Genomic DNA, 17,548 nt, shown 5'->3' with positions numbered 1-17,548 from the left:
TAACAAGCATAAGGATTTAGAAAATTCAGATATTAACAAAAGGAATTTGATTCAGTGGCCAGTATAGAAATCTCTGTGATGACCTGCAGTACTTTCATGGTAAAGCACATCATTTTAACTTGAACATAGCTTGAAATTCTGTGTTAACAATCATTTTTATGAGTAACAGAGACCTATTAAAGCCTGGTTTCTTAGAGATACATGTGTCCTAGGCTTGTACAAACACACACCTCAGCTCCTACTTCATACCCTTCTGAGTTTCACCCTCCCTTTGTGTTTCCTCAATTTTTTTCTGCTGTTTTTTTTTTAGCAATCTTCTCAATCCAATCAATTCCCTTTCCCTAAAGAGCAGCTGGACATGTAGGACAACACAGCAGAGCTGGCCCTAAGTTCTCTGTGCTCATATTGCAGCCTCCTCTTCATTCCACAGAAGCTCATTTTCACAGCAATGTGTACAAGCTAACAATCTTTGGGAAATCCCTTGTTAAAACTGGGTTGTGACTGGCCATTGGTCAGAAATTCCTAGGAGGAACTGACAGTGCAATCACATCCGCCTTGTTTCAGAAGGGAAGCAAAAGCTAGAAACATCACCAATTTTCTTGAACACCAGCAGCCTTTTCAGTAATTCAGAGGTGAGATTTGAATACCTATGGATCTCTGGGACAATAAAACAAATCTCAGGGTAGGCTCTTTAATATCCAATTGCATGAGAACCAGGAATTTTCCCTTTCCGACTCCCCTTTCTAACACAGGAACTCATCCTACATTAATATGCCCAAGAGTGAGCAGTAATATATCATGATTAGAGTACCTATAATTTTGTTAGAAAACTTTCCACCATGAGATGTTGAATCCAAAATAAGGTTCCTGAGTTTTGAATGTCATTACAATCTAATCACTGTATTGCCTGAAGGAGTTACTTGCCTACAAGCCAGCAGTTATGACTAGATTACATAAAATATGTAGGAACAGAGGATATTCTGAGGAAGCACAAAAATTTATACTTTGTTTCTGGCAGAAGCTTATTTCCAGAGTTAAATGATATTGTAAACGAAGCAGGCTGTAAGAGAACATCAATGGCACAATAGCAGAAAAAGATGAATCTCCAAAAATTGAGAAGGAGTTCCGCAGATTAAGAGAGATGACCAGTGTGGTCAAAATCATCATGCTGACTAAATGTTTGTGTTAACAAAGCAATTAGGAAAAGTGTGAGATGACAATGAAAAACAGGAGAAGCAGCAATCTATATAAAATAGATACTTTTTCCACTGTAAGAAATTCACATGGATATAACAGTTGATGGATATACTGAAATAGAAGAGAAAGACTGAATAACTAATGATCTCCTCCGTTTCACACTAACTGGATACTAGCAGGAATGCTTTGATGTAGAGAATAAAAATACATAATTTATCTTTTGAAAGATATTAAGAGATACTCTTCATGATTCTTCTTCACTCTTTAATTGCCTTGAATACATATTGAAAGGGAATGGGGGTAAGATTAATATGGAAGAATTTGACATTGATGCATTCCCCTTACAGAACAGCAACTTTCCACTCTTGTGCCTTTGAGGCCCACTGTCAAAGGCACAAGATATTATTGGCACTTTTAAACTAAACCACCAAAAGTTCAAACTGATTCCACTCCACAGCCTGGAGATCAAAGATGGACAGGCAGCCTCCAACCCATATTCAGACTGTCACTCAACAAAGGACTGCTGGCACACAGAGATTACCCACAGCGAGGCTTTCAATTTGAGAGGCTAAGGAATGGGTGCCTGCATTTGTTCTGCTAAGAATATCTGTTCAAAAAGCATTTTCCAAGTTGTGTCACCTAGCATACCTCAGTGAAAGTCCTTCAGGATGACATAAGACTTTGCGGACTAAAACAACTTGCTCCTTTCACAGATATAAAATGCTCCATTAAAAAATAATTAATTTTGTTACAGTAAGAGATGATTTAATCAGCCAGCAGTTGAAGGTAGCTAATTGAGAACACAAATTCCCTTTCTGCCGCTGATCAAAACTAAATCGGAATTTGTAAAGATGGAGAAGGTAAAGTACCCATTTTTTGATATGACATGGAAATAAGATATGTCATCTTCAGACTGAGACTTTTCTCAACCTCTATAATCTTCCCTATTTCCCGTTGTTGCAGGCTGTCAGTGACCTGATTTAACCCGTTAAGTAAAAAAGACACTATCATTATCAAAAGCATAGAGTAAGGAGAGTAGAGACTGAAGACACATTGCAAGAATCTGTTTCCTTCCCCTCCCTCATCACTACTGTAATTACCTGAGTAGAAAATGCAATATGAAAATTTCCAGCACATTATACTCTTGGCTTGCTGTTTCACTGTTTGGTTTTGGCAACTTCTTATTGTAGAGGATGGAGAAGAGGCAGAAAAGAAAAATTCATCCCAACAGAGGAAAAGCAGTCACCCAGTAACTTGGAAATCAGGGGTAAAAGGCTTTCAGAATGGTTTTGCAGTCAGCAAGCCTCATATTGTATTTGGTCAGGAAAGTAATTTTTCTTTTAGTTATATTGTATTATTCTTCTTTCATCCCTATTTTCCCAAGAAAATGCAGTATCATCCTGCTTTTCTCTTGCATGTAAGAGAGTCATCAGTTTGCTGAACCTCATGACACCTGTGTAAATCAAATCAAATCAAATGTCCCTGCTAGGGTTAAGAGCTTTGTTTTCATGACTGCAGGCACAAGGACAGGGACAGAGCTTTGGAGTCAGACATCTAAATGAAAATCCTCTATTCAATAATACAATGTCAGGTTAGTTTTTGTCTCTATGCTGTTTTCCCTCTTCCTGACTGCAACATGAGATGACTTCATTATCATATGATTTCATACAACAATTTATGTGAGTTTGTTTTGATTCCTTGAGGTGAAGTCTCAAGTTTTGAGGGAGGACAGCCTTGTATTTTATCAGGCTGAATATTATTGCTCCACTTCTGAGAACCACAGATTTCTATCTTCTCCTTCTATTCAAGTTATGCTTTCAATCAGAGACACTTATGACAGTGGATCCTGAGGAGTGGAAGGATTTGTACTCTGTTTCCCTACATGCTATATCTGCTGATTTGCAGATACACATATTGCTGTCACTATACGACATAACACTTTCACAAACAATATTTAGATTATTGCCATTGCTGCTATACCATTTACTAAGCCTTGCCATAGTTCCCAGCCATGCTGTTGTGGGTTTTTCATCATTCAGCCAATCAAGATATAAAAACTTGACATAAAGGGCCATTTTTCCATGTGAGGATTTATCTAGTGCCCACAGGATACTAAGCCCAAGCAGTCAAGAACACCTTGATGAACTGGTATCATAAATAATGTTTAAGACATAGTCACAGCTATAGTACTTGAACACAGAGAAATAAATGCTCTCTGGTGGCAATACTTCATACCATTCTATAATTGGACATATATATTGACAAATTCAGGAATTTAAAAGCTTTCTAATCACCCTTCCTCAGACTGAGCAACTTCATGAACAAATTGATTTCCAGATTGTATTAGGCAGAACTTGACTGCAAATGATAACGTTTTTAGCACAATGAAACACAGCTGTTTAAAACATCCTACATTATACAGAAATTCCATGTGACAAAATTAAAAAAAAAAAAACAAAAAAAACAGAGTTCCAGCCACATACTTCATTTTAGGTCATGAACTAGGCCAATTTTAAGAGAGAGTGTTAAAGGCTAGTTTCAAGACTTCTGTTATTTTCTCCATTCTCCCCAGAGACACACTATTATTTGGTTTCCACAGAGGAATTGCTTTTTTATATCAGAAAAAAAATCCCAAAGCAGAAGGAAAAAATATCTGATCTGACAAGCATTGCAAACACAGTTAACAAGCTACTTTAATTATCCTCCTAAGATTTTCCCATTTGTACTCTGATCATCATCTTCTTCACAAACTTAATTATGCCTCATTTGTTCTTGCTGCACTACTCTCAGTGAGTATTCCAGGTGGAAAAGAGGAGCCTGTTTGTAACTGTAACCTCAGGTAATTGTTTTGTATTTTTTTATTTTACTATAGAATGATTCAGAGTTTTTAAGAAAAAAAATATATGCAGGAGTATCTTTGGGCAATATGAACATTGAGTAGAAAGCTAGGGTATTTCCACATCAGAAAAGCAAAACTTGATGCGATCAGCCATCCATCTGAAAATTATCACTAGTCAGATGATTAAATAAATGAAGAAAATCATGCTGTTATCATCTGCATTTCAGAGATCAGTATTAATAAATTCTGATTCCTCAGCAAAGGAAACCTTTCCACAAACTTGACCTTTGAGAAAGTCAGAAAGAAGAACAACTAGGAATAAATGTGCTTCGTGAGTCAAATACTGAGATGTGAACCTAGTCACTATTTAGAATTTATGCACTTCCAGCACTTTTAAAGTGCATAGGAATTACTGTGTTCTGACTGAGAACAGACTGAGTAAATACCCTGAAGAACCATAATTTAAGCCTGATGAGTTTCTTCTAACTTTTCAAAAGTCCTAGGTTTACCCCCCTACCATGCCTGAACTTGATTTCACCTAGGTTGCTTTTTGAGACACATTATTCTTATTTAATTAACCTACTGAGACACATGACTGCTGCCCCAAACTCACAAGCATTTTTTAATACAATGAAATGCCAAGCCTTAAAATCTAGCACTATATACAAGTAACTAATCTTTACACATTAACTGGCCTTCAAAACTGAAACATTAAAATTCTAAGCTTTCAAAGCATCAAAGCTAAGTTTCTAATTTTTTTTAAAATCCAGAGACACAAGACAGCATTAGAATATATTCCATTCCATGCCTTACCTGAACCAAATTCCATCCCTTCAGAGATTCAGCGATTATAGAAGTAACTGTTGCACATACACCACCAAAAACCATCAGATGATTAGGTCCAAATTTTATTGCATCATAGAAGGCTTTGAGTCCTTTTGCATTGTCACACTAAAAAAAAAAAAAGAGATAGACAATATTCAATGTCACAAATAAATTTAATAAGAAATAAACTGCTGAGTAGTTGGGCAAGGAAAAGAAAACAGGCGTTCCACAGATAAAAACATACGACCTAAACAGGAAAAATCAGAGCACTCTCTTCTGGACTCCTAATGAGCCATAGTAGAAGAACAGCAAAAATGCATCATTACAAAACCAGAACAAAACCATCACATAACCTCATTCTACAAAACCAGAATTTTGGTACCGCCATTTGACAAATAACAAAAAAGTCCAGTAGCAAATGGTTGAGCAAAACATTCTCTCCATTTAGAGCTACCATTTCCCAAAGCAAAATTTGTAATGTAACACCGGATTGTCAGCAGGGCTTCCATAGTTGGAGGAAAGTTGGAGACTACTGATGGTCTCTGTAAAGAAAGTTCTATCTTTAAAGAAGACTCCTAAGGAGCTTCAACTTACAGTCCAACCTCAGTATTCTGTGCAAAAAAATGTAGCAGAGAGCCTGTCATTTAGAAGGGTAGCACCAAGTCTTCAAAAGATAAAATATTCTTTTGAAGTGCTAAGGATTAATTGTTCTGCTCTCATAGCTCACACAGCTTTGAGTGGCAGGCTGGGCTAGATGACATTCTTAGGTCCTTCTAACCTGACCTGTTCTTGGCTTCCCTGATAATTAGTTTGATCATTATTTCAGGTGTAGAGGATTTTACTGTAAACTGAGACCAAGACTGAAAATTAAGAAAAAAAGCTCATGCTAGTCAGTATTGTAAAAGATATATCAATCCTTGAATGAAGTAGTATTAAGAATTCATAATAACCCTAATTCCTAAGCTTGCAATAGATTATTAATAAATTATGTGCCTGAAGGTTGAATTTGATTCCAAACCATACTGGAAGTCAGAAGTACCAACAGAATATAATAGCAGCTGCCACTGCTCCACTAACAGCCACTCCTATCTCTTTTTGAAACACAAGTTTTCTGCCCTCTTTTGCCTCCTCTGCAAAGTCTTCCTTGAATGTACTCTTTATAAGAACTATCACACACCAGCCTCCAGTATTTCATTACAACTATTCAATAAAACAGTTCATTTACTATCAGCATCCAAGTAGTAATTGTATTGCATTCTGCAGAGAGAATAAAGATTTTGACTAAGAAGTTTGGAAGCTTATATTAATCTCCTTACTGAATTAATATGCTAAAAGAAAATTATTATATTTGCTTTCTATCTGCAAGAATAGAATTATTGCTCCCACTTATTCAAAATGATACAGATATTTAATGAATAGACTCTCTTAAATTGCATAATATAGCCCAATGCTTTCTTTCTTAATGCAGAAAAAACCCCAAAACTTCTCAGTACAGCAGAGGCTCCCCTGTCAGTTTAATGTGCTGGTGACAAGCTCACATTGTGAGAGAATTAAGACTGTGATCATTGGAAGAGGCAGAATTCTCCATTCTTACTCCTTCACTCTCTACTTAAAGACTCTACTTTATTCCAAGTCCAACCAGAAGGCTCAGCTATTTCTTAAATCTAAATCCAGCCAAGGACACAGAGATTTAGGTATCTGCATTTAATTCACATTTAGCCAAGTCTTTTCCCTCATCCACCTTATGGCATGAAGCTGCAGCAGAAGAGATTGCTGAACTGGTTTTCATACCAACTTAAAACAAGTTACTATAATTATTTTTATTTTTTTATTAGGTCACATTTAAAATGTATCACTAAGTAGCAGTTTGAAAAGAATATAAGCCATATTGAAACACAAATTATGTTAATAGTAAAATAACTGTCCAAAGTTGCAGCCTGTGAAGGGCCATGTAGAAGTTATGAATAAATAAATTATAAGGACTTCTGGTATATTATCTGAAGTAAAATCCACACTAAAACCCACCCTTACATCACAAAACATCTGATGCATTTTTAACTTCTATTTGCCTACAAAATGTTTCTCACTGCAGTAAGCTTCAGGAATTATGGGTTGCATTAGGTCAGCTTACTGGGAAGTCCAGAACTGTTATAAGGTCTTTCTTTCTTATTTGATTTTTCATGGTTATGAATATACTAGCATGACAACAACCCCTTTTCAATCACACAGCAATTCCCTTGGGAAGGTATGCCAAAATGTTTGCTCATCTCTCCCAAAGGGAAAAGTTCACACCGCTGCAATGTATCACTGATCAATCAAAAGTACCTACAATAACACCTGGGCTTCTCTAAAATGTGATCCAGTTAAAAGGCTACCATGTTTTCACCTTTGTACTTTCCTCCTGACTAGTCTCAGCTCTCTCTCTTCTAGGCCACCATGAATAATTAGAGTAGACTCTGCCTATTCCTTGAGCATAACTGTCCCAATAGTCTAAAGTATGTCTCAGAGACAAAGAACAAGAACTTTTAATACTGTGGCTGGCCATACTGGACAGAAATGAAAGGAAAAATGAGAAAGATGGGAGAAAGCAGACTTTCACATTTGTTTAATGTCACATTTCACAACATACACTGTGTATAACATTCTTCCCTGCAAGCAACAGAACAGTCTGTCACAAGCATTAAAGAATAAACATTCAGAGAAAAATAATAGCCCTACCAAGCCAGACAGACAAGCAGGAGAAAAGGTTTCTTCGTGCCTCTAGTCTGAGGAATGTATCCTTAGAGAGCTCCTGGAGCCCTGAGAACAACTGGATTTTTTCAGAAATCCCAGGTGGCCACCGCTGCTGCTCATGGCCTTCAATCTCCAAACTCTTCATATGTAACCATAAAAGAGGGCAGTGCTGTTTAAAGACAACAATCACTGAAATTCCCATCATATTGCCACCCGACTTCCTGAATTGTTGTCTCCAAGTGACTCCAACTAGGTCCAGGAAAAACCCTTTGCAGCAATCTACAAGACAACTCAAGACTGCATAAGAACAAAAATCCACATTAAAAAGCAAAAGATAGAAAGTCCTGGCCACATGATGATGACAAGAAGCTGATTGTCTTACTAATTGTAGCATCACTGACAGCAACGAAGGGGAAAGAATCCCTTATAAAAAGTCACAAACTTGTATCATGAAAAATATAATCTGAAGGAGCCAACACTGCTTTTACCACCAAGTTTTGATATTTTGCCTGAATTGTCATCAACATGTCTACTTCACTGATCTGAATTCAGCCAGCTCACTTTCAAGCCATGTATAAAACAGGGCAGCTATGCTGTGCCCCTGAACTTGGCTGCACATTGAAACACTGATCATGATTGCAATACATTTACCAAAACTAGAATTTCAAGTTTATGTGATTTGTCATTTATCACAATTTTCTTCAGGAGAAGGGGCTGAGAACTGCCTACCCCAAACACATTAATTGCTGTGCTTACTCTCAGCCAAAAGCCAGGAATAAGCAAAATATAAATAGCAAACATACATATTAATGAAATAATTACATTAAGTGTATCGCTTAGCACACTGACTTGATACAGACTACCTGGAAAATTCGCAAGGGAAAATACAACCAAATCACTAAGCAAAGGTTTGTGAAGTGTCCTGCCTCTTGCTGTGACAATGACAGCTTAATATCACAGCTGGCATCTGACAAAGCGTACATAGAACTGCCTATTTTAATTAGGAAAAATAGCCAGATGAACTGCTGCATAGGAGAAGAGTGAAAAGAATTTGTGGATTGGAGTGTTACCCTTCCTGAATCCTCTTCAGAGGAATGGCTGACAAATAAAAACTACAATCCTCCATTGAGAAAAGGATGTGAATACACAGGGAGGAAGAACTGCCTGAGGCGTTAGGGGTGCACACAGGCAAGAAACATTTCTGGAGAGAACAGTACAGCAGCTGAATACACAGGAGAGACCTCCCATCTACCCAAAGGCCCTCTGCAGCTGGGAGAAAGGATGTCCCATGTGAAGGCCCCACATCACTGAAGTCAGGAGAAGCAGCAGGACTGACCTGTGAGTGTTGTTGGCTGCCAGGAGGGCTGTCTGGCAGACAGTGAAAGAGACACCAGGATGTGCACTGAAATCCTCATGGCCATAAGCATAACACACTGCAAGTCCTTGGTGCACAGAATAGAAATTTGTGTGGCTCTCATACAATAAAAAGTTTTGCCAACTCCATAACATTGAGAGGTTTGAGTAATTACAGGGTTAGCACAACAGCACATATTTGCAATTTAACTGATCTTTAGTTAGAGTTGCACAGCAGTGAGCATTGCAGGGACAGATACACTGGTCACATGGGTGATTATGTTTAGATTTCTAGCTGGTGGATAGCTATGCTGAACTCTCAGCAAGCTGTATTCTGGCACAACTATACTTTTTCTGAGTGAAAGTAAACATGAGGAACTATTTTGGTGTCTATTGAGCTACTGACAATTGATGTTAGAGAGCCTTTATGAAAAGAGGGACTAACAAACAGCTGTCATCTGCATAATAAAATATCCAACTTTATCAAGAGATATCAGAGCTTTCAGCAGCAATCTGCCCTAAATGCTCATAAATATATTAAGAGACTTTGAACAAAAAGAACAAAGGTACGAAGCCTTATTCCTATCCTCTACAAAATCTTGCCTAGAAACATTGACAACTGTGTTACAACATCAGCTCAAATGGAACTCAGAGATGAAGAACACCAACAATTATTTTAATTTAATTTTCAATGACTTCTTTAAAGTCATCAATAAACACAGACAATTCAGTGAAGAACATATAGACAACTGCTCAGAGCAACAAAAAATGTCAATCAATTTGGCAAACTCTACCTGCTTTATACAGGCAGGCCATGCTTCCCCTGAGGTTCATCTGTGTTTTCAAGTACCTGCAATTTAGGTACTTTAAAAGCCAGCAATTATATTTTTGCATTTAATTGCTGTAGCTGGATTTTCTTTCCATGAGTTTGTACGATTGCTCTTGGAACCTCCACTTTGACAACCACAGCATCTAGTGACAACATAATTATCCATTGAAAGAAAAAGCACTACTTTTCAATTGTTCTAGAACACTTCACACTGTGCAAAATAGGTGTGAAATGTCTTGCCGGAGGTTATTATGAATGTTAAAAGTTCTCAAATACATGAAATTAAATTGGACTAGTTCATAGATCAAAAAATCAATTCAAAGCTTCTTAATCGAGAGATGGCAGTTTTCTCATGAAACACTTGGATCACAGATTTTTGGTGGCCAGGATACTATTCTAGGGAAGCAAGACCAAAATCTCACCTTTTCCTGCTGGTGAATTGACAATGCCAAGTACTTGCATCAAGTCTGGTCTGAACTGCTGTAGCCATTTCCATGTTCTGCATTTGAAAAACAAGAGCAACTCCTTCCAGCAAGTACACTAAACTTCTCTGTCTTAAAACTGAAGTTAACTCATCCCAAACAGTGGGCTTTTCTGTATGTGATTTCTCTATCATATTTTAATTTCACTAAAATAATGCAATCATATTTAGCAGTCATATTTGCTTTAGAAGGACTGGCAACAGCAGAGGAGGACTTAATCTATTCAGTGAAATATTTCCCAGTAAATTAACTCTCTTACCTTGACACCTCTTGACATAATTCTAGACTTTATCTAGCAACTTTTTAATCTGATTCTGCCTGCTGCACAGCTCACCAAGTGCTACCTCTAAGGCACTGGTGCTTGGCATCTCATTTAGCAGCTTATATGAAGCTGCCTTAGGTGCCACCAGCCACCTGATCAATGACTGATCTCAAAGCAAGGGGGACCACTTGCTCCTCTGTCCCCTTATGTCCTTAGAGCCTGTCTAAACACCTTGTGAAGGCTCAGCTTCTTGCTCAATGACATTTTCTTTTTACTCAGTTCACTGTTTGGAACTGAGTCCACCAAGCAAGATAAACAAAGACTTCCTGTCTCTCCTTATAAGAGAAGTATATTTACTTTTCCCAACAATACCCTTTTTTATTATATGACTTATATTTTCAGTCTTGTTACTATTTCATGGAGTATATAACATTTACACTGAATGATTCCAATTTAAGAACTCCAATATTAAATGAAATTGGGATGTAGCAAATAGATAAATCCTGTGTAATCAAAACTGACTCTGTCTATGTTTCCATCCTGATTAAACATGCAGTAGTATCAGATATTAATTTGACTTCCTCTTTTCAGAGTAAACTTGCATTCAGCTGAAAAGGTGAAGTCTTCTCTCAAACAAAGGTAAAGCTTTTCTCTGATGTGGTACTGTAACACACACAGAAGTGCAGAAGAACATCAAGAAGTATTTTGTGTATTTATGATATAAGATCACTCCCTTTTAATAATGCACTATTGGTTGATGTGGCAAGGTTTTAGTAGCAGAGGAGCAGCAGGAGTGACTTCTGTGAGAAGACACCAGGAGTTGCCCAGTTGCCCCCACATTTTTCCCCAGAACTGACTGCCAGTTCTGGCCAGCTCCAAAACTGCCCATTGCCCAAAGCTGAACCCATTCAGCTGATGAAACTCTGTGATAACATGTTTAATATAACAGGCAAAAAAGTCCCACTGTACAGCAGCTGTGAAAGAGGAACAAGAAAAAAAAATATGAAAGCAACAGCCCTGTAGGTACCAAGGTCAGTGAGGAAGGAGGGACAGGAGATGCTCCAGCTCCTGCAGCCCATGGTGGGATAGCCTGGTGACCCCCTGCAGCCCATGGGGGCTCATAGTGAAGCAGAGATCCACAGCCTTTTTTTTTTTTCTCCTTTTATTTTTTTCCTTTTATTTTTTTCTTCTATCTGTACCACCAGTCCTGTGCTGGAGTTGTTCGAGGGCTAGACAGCAATGGAATTCAGGTAACACTGGCTAGGATGTAAGAAGTTGAGCAGGAATTTAAAACATAATTATCTTCTTGTGAATTGCTAAGAGAATGCTCACTTTTGGGCCTTAGAGTGATCCTATTGTGCAAAATGAGCAATTAGAATTAGTCAGATCCCACAGTAGAAGTTCCCGAGTTTTGTTGGATTGTTCTGCAGTTGGACCTGCCATCTTACCTGAATCAAATTGGTGTTTGTTAGTTCAAATATTCCTAGACAAGAAGGGATTTTATAACGTTCCTATTGTATTGGCTCATCCACAACATACAGTCCATTTTATTTAACTTACTTCTGCATTAATCTAATAAAATATTACACAAGATAGTTTTAGAGATGTTTTTAATTATCAGCATTAATTGAAATGGAGGGATGTTCCCAAAAACAATGTTCTCTTGAATTAGAATTTTTTCCAAGTATCCTTAAAGCTGCTTGTGGATGTACACATTCACAGTTTTATGGTGTAAATATATAAAACACAAAAATAAGTCTTGGTACTGTAGTGGGTTTTTTTTCTGACATTCTGGTGCTCAAACACCTATCAGATATTTTTGAAAATTCAGTATTGACAGGGAGACCTTGCTTAATTCTTCCTCCTAACCTAACCTATACTTTCCATTGCCATTACGTTTTATGGAAATAAGTGGAATTATGGAAAAGCATAAAAATTCCAAAGGAACAGTAAAATAATATATCCAAACATATTTAGAAAACAATAATATATTCTGGTTTTGAGAATAAGCCAGCTTTGCTTTCTCCAGCTATTCCAATTTTTACCAAGAATTTCAACATTACAATGGTTTCTAACAAAACAAAGAATGATTTTATTTATTCAGTAACTGAAGAAAATATCTTCAGACTTTGTTTTTATCAAAATACTTTTTTAAATGCCCCTAGGTAATCAGCTCTGTTTTTTGCATTTAAGTAACCTCAGAAGGTGTTAATTGCTTCAGACACTTGAACCCCAAGATCATTATCACTTAAATTTATTGTTGCAATCTACTGATTGTTTTGTTGTCTCTCAGACATGTGCTGTAGTAGAATTACAAGGTATTTGCCAGCTGCTACTCAAGTAGAGACTGAGAGCTAAAGGAGACAATACTGGCAGGTTCAACACAGAATCACTAATATCAATTCTTCAATTTTGTACTTGTCTCTTTTTTTTACTTCCTTTCATTATTACACTTTATTATTTATCATTACACTGCCAGAAAAAGCCTACGTTTTCATAGTCACATTCTGCTGATAAGTTTCTGTTAGACTTCCTTTCATTCACTCCCCAGCACTTTTTAGAATATAAGGAAGAATTCAGAAAAGTGAAGAGATGTGTCATTTAAATATGGCACTGGATTTTATTTTCCACATCTAGAGTATGCAAAAGATAGGACTTTTCACAAGAACAATCAAAAATAATACATCATACTTCATTCTATGTTTTGCAAATAAATTTTCTGAAACTGTCTTTAAAGGTTTAGTTTCACCAGTTTTCTCCTTTCCTTATGTTTGCTACTCACTATGCACTCAGTTTTAATAGGACTGGGGTTTTTTTCCCCCCAGGTAATTTTGGAAATTAGAAAATCACCTTATCCAAGGAAGGGTACCATCTCTAAACTCTTAGTGTGTCTTTTCAGTACACTGAAAATTGTTACCTACTAAAAATGTATGCAGCAGTGCTCTTTACAGTAAATAAAAGACTGAAATAAGAGAATAAAAAAGGAGAAAAATCCAAATTTATAAATAAAAATCAAGAAGTTCTTGTAGGTGGAAGAAAATAGAGGTGCACTAGAGCAAAACATTTAAAGTACCAGTGATATACATGATAGACTGCCTGGCACCCCTCTCTGCAGTAATAAGCTGCAACTGAAACCAAGATAGGAATACAAAGATATTTTGAAAGATCACTTGCCCCTCAGCAAGCAGCAAGAAGCAGTTGTAGGGGAAGTCTGCTGTATGAATCCTTTCCTTACCATGACCTACTTACTCATGGAAAAGGCTTTATTTTTATAAAAAAAGGGTAGGGGTGGGGCAAAAAAAAAAAAGAAATCTTTCTTGATACTTTTCTGACATGAAATTTAAAAATTATTCTGAGGGTGAAGAGATATGGAAAAAAAAACCAACCTCTTCAGCATCCTTCTGGTTAAGGGACATGTTGAAATAAAGTCTCCCTTGTGTGCCTCTGTCATACGGCAACAGGGCCCATGTCTCAGTGCTCACAACCACAGAAATTTCCAAATAAACATTCACCAGGGATGACAAGAGGCACAGATGACTCCAAGGCCCTTCAGAATTGTTCTTATAACTTCTGAAAGTCATTTACCTGGAAAATGTGAGACAATCTCTTAAGCTATCACAAGGATGTCTGTAGCATCCTTGAGAATATATTTGAATTTTAATAAAAGGTCCGAAAGCACCTGGCATTTTTGGAAAATATGATGAAACTCTTCTACTTTAGAGGATTATATTCAACATCAAGAGTGCTTAGTGGTATGTGTAGCTCCCAGCATGACTTTTCTGAAGCAATACTGTTTGAAAGAGGTTATTTTTGGTGTTTTTTTTTTTTTTTTAATTCCCCAACAAGAACTTTCAAAACACAGACAAAGAGCAGAATTAAAATACAGCTGACAAAGTAAGAGGCTAGAAAGGGCATAATGAATTAAGAATAGCAAAAAATAATTTTTTTTTTTTACTCAAAGGTCAAGAAAATCTGGTATAATAACCTCCATCACAAGTCCGTGATTTTTAATTAAAATCTTTCTGTGATGTAAAACAGTTGAACTTTGTCCATGTTGAATGAAAATCTGCTAAGCTAATTTATCTAATGAGGAATAACGTGTGATCCTTTGGATAAACCACCATTAAGTTAGCCCATAAAAGCCAAATTAAATTCATGGTATGCTTTAATTTGGCTTGAATTAACATAGCATGAGACTACAATAATTCACCATTTTATAGAAGTCTTAGGCTGGAAATGGATAGAGTACATATCAGCACAGTTAGCATCATATTCTTTTCCCCCCTTAATACCTGGCAAAAGAAAAAACATGGAGAGAATAAAGTTTTATTTCAGCAGCTACACAGATGGGATGACATTCAGCCTGTCAGTAGGCACAATGCTTCACAGTCACAGTTTTGGGAGTATGAAAAACCCCCAAAATCCCAGTGCCAATTAGCAACCTTGCTAACAAAAACCTGAGGTGCCATGGACTTATCTGCAGTGGGGAATTGACTCAAAGTTGAGCCTAAGAGGCAAAGGAAAGAGAAGCATCAGCCCTGGAAGTATGGAGAGACACTGGAATGGAAACCTATTCAAAATGGTTTCCAACTTCATTAGCTCTGTAGGCAAGGTATTACTTCAAGCCAAACTTAATTTGTTGTTTTCCTATCTAAAGGCTCTCCTTGATCTGAGTTTTATATTCCAGAAGAATAAGTGGTAGAGATTGGGGACCACTTCAAAAACTTGAAGTGGTGGATCTGTCTGATATCCTCTCACATTCGCGCATGAACACTAAATTTCAATAGCTTTAAAGCTATAAAAGCAATATATTGCCTGCACACTGCAAATTGCAACATGATTAACAAACAGCTGTTCCTTTGCAAGATCAAGAAAGGGTAGCAGACTGACAAATAAATCCTTACCACTCACATTCAGCAGAGTAGTACAGGATTTCTACAAGCAAACTGACCAATGCTCTATTTCTTACAGCCCTTAATTAAGCTTAATTAAGATTTTCTGTAAGTATTACTTACCTTGAAGTATTGACCCTTGGAGGTTCACTCCTTATGCTTCCCCCTCCCAAAAAAGGCCATGTGACATAAAAGTGAAGTAGATCTGAGCTGAGTGCAGGTGAAATGCCCACAGAGAGCACAACTCAAACCTGCAGTTGACCCCAGATCAACCACCCAGAAGTTTAAAAGCAAACATATCCAATGCAAGTCTGAAAATTGCAAACAAAATCCATACTAGAGGCAAAGGTCTACGCTAAGATGGGCACGCCAGGCAATTAGGTCACCCTAATTCTCTTCCTTTAGTTTCTTAAATGTGTTGCATACTTGGGGCCCACTCACAACAAAATTTGTTCCTCATCTCCTTGCCTGTAGGAGCCCAGGAACTGTTTTGCCTCTGAGGACACTATCCTCCTTCATAAGAAACCCCAACACGAACTCCCGCAGACATGTCTTCACTGAACCAGGAATTCCTGCTGGCTGTTAACCAGCTCTACAGAAATCTCACTGACACACCATCAAGAAGTTCCAAACTACCAAATCCTCTGTCATCTGCCCAGTTGTCTTCCCACTGTGGTTATATTTGAAACTTCCCTGACTGCTGCTATTACTTTGGCACATAATGCTCTGCTACCCCACAAGCAAAGCTTATATGCATGAGTAGAATTCATCCCTGTGTAAATTGACTTTTTTAACTTGCCTAAATGCCACTAAAAATGGCTTGACTAAACTCTAATAAACTGTAAATGACTAAACTGCCTGAATCCTCATAGTAGAAAATTCACTTACTAGTTCTGTAACTGGATAGAGAAACATGTAAGTTTTCCCATCTGTCTATGGAGATAAGCCTGCCTTAAAATCTCCATGATTTTGTCAGACTCATTCAGTCCTAAACTGCCCAGAGATAAAAAATAAATTTAAAAATCATGCAAATATCAAGTTCCTCAAGACAGTCTGCTTTCTTTTATACCATGTACTCCAACAGAGCTAAATTGCTTTAAGCTTGTACAGGGAACAGTGCAGATACTTGACATTCTTTTGCCAAACATGTACTGACTGTCACTGAGAATCTTAACAGGCTGAAATGGTATAAAATGCTAATAGAATGATTCTAATCATTCTGTCAAGCATGGCTGACACTACACTGTCAAGTGAAGAAAAGTACTTTGTACAGCTCTGGATCAATTTTATTTCTTTACTGTGGCATCATATAGGTAGAGGAAGTAGTGTGAATGAGTTAAAATCTTCTTACAATTTTTTAGGAGATAAAATGAAGGAAAATGTGCAAGTCCTGACCAGGTGAAATATTATATTGACAATGACCTTGTCCAAGGAAACCACTCTCAAAATGAACCAGTGCTATGAATACCTCATGGGATTTCAAATGTCTTACTCGATATGACACTCAGAGTGTCTCAAGGGGAGCAAAGGGGTTTCTGTCATTAAAGTCTTCTGGTACAAAGTAGTGGTGCAGAAAAAGAGACCTAAAAAGGTTTTCTGTTGGTTTCTGGAAACTGCAAAAAATTGGCAGCTGTGGAAGATGTTGGTGCAGGAGGGAGGCACAATACCTAGCTCAAAACCAGTAATGAGAATGTATAGTAGCAGGACAAGGATTTCAAAGCTTTGATGAAATGCAAGCAGAAACGCTCCAGTGCCACAGACCAGGTGACACAGTAGAGCCAGGAAAAGCATTCTTTACTTAGGTTGTGGTCAGAAACATATCACCTGGCTGCCACCTTTCCACAGCCCAATTAGAAGAGTTTATGCAGATGGTTCCCAATTCAGGTAAAGCAAGTTGACAAATTACTACTAATATTTAGAGTTGTTTGAATATGACTGCTGACCTCACATTGAAATGGATGAGTTCACACCATCTCTTCCATTTTGTCAAAGCAGGATGTGTACTTACATGTTTGTGCCAGCATGTGCATGCAGGGACAAGGACAGAGGAGGACAATAGCCTTTCTGGTCGCCACAGATCTCCCTGCAGCCCTGATTTGACTGGTATGCTTTGAGGGTGAAGGACAACACAGCAGT

At 37.5% G+C, this 17,548-nt stretch overlaps 1 protein-coding gene across 2 annotated transcripts in view; it reads right to left on the bottom strand.

Annotated features, from left to right (window-relative positions):
* The window catches only part of GABBR2 (gamma-aminobutyric acid type B receptor subunit 2), a 457,582-nt gene that overhangs the window by 350,557 nt on the left and 89,477 nt on the right, over positions 1-17,548 (bottom strand). For both annotated transcript variants that reach the window (XM_066560586.1, XM_066560578.1), the window contains exon 2: positions 4,850-4,987. In XM_066560586.1, coding sequence (XP_066416683.1) covers positions 4,850-4,987 — 138 coding nt within the window. The remainder of the gene's footprint in view (positions 1-4,849; positions 4,988-17,548) is intronic.

The sequence above is a fragment of the Molothrus aeneus genome, chromosome 1, assembly GCF_037042795.1.
Source record: "Molothrus aeneus isolate 106 chromosome 1, BPBGC_Maene_1.0, whole genome shotgun sequence".
NCBI classification, from domain to species: domain Eukaryota; kingdom Metazoa; phylum Chordata; class Aves; order Passeriformes; family Icteridae; genus Molothrus; species Molothrus aeneus.
Note: the sequence above shows the minus strand (reverse complement) of the source record. Positions and strands in the feature narration are given on the sequence as shown.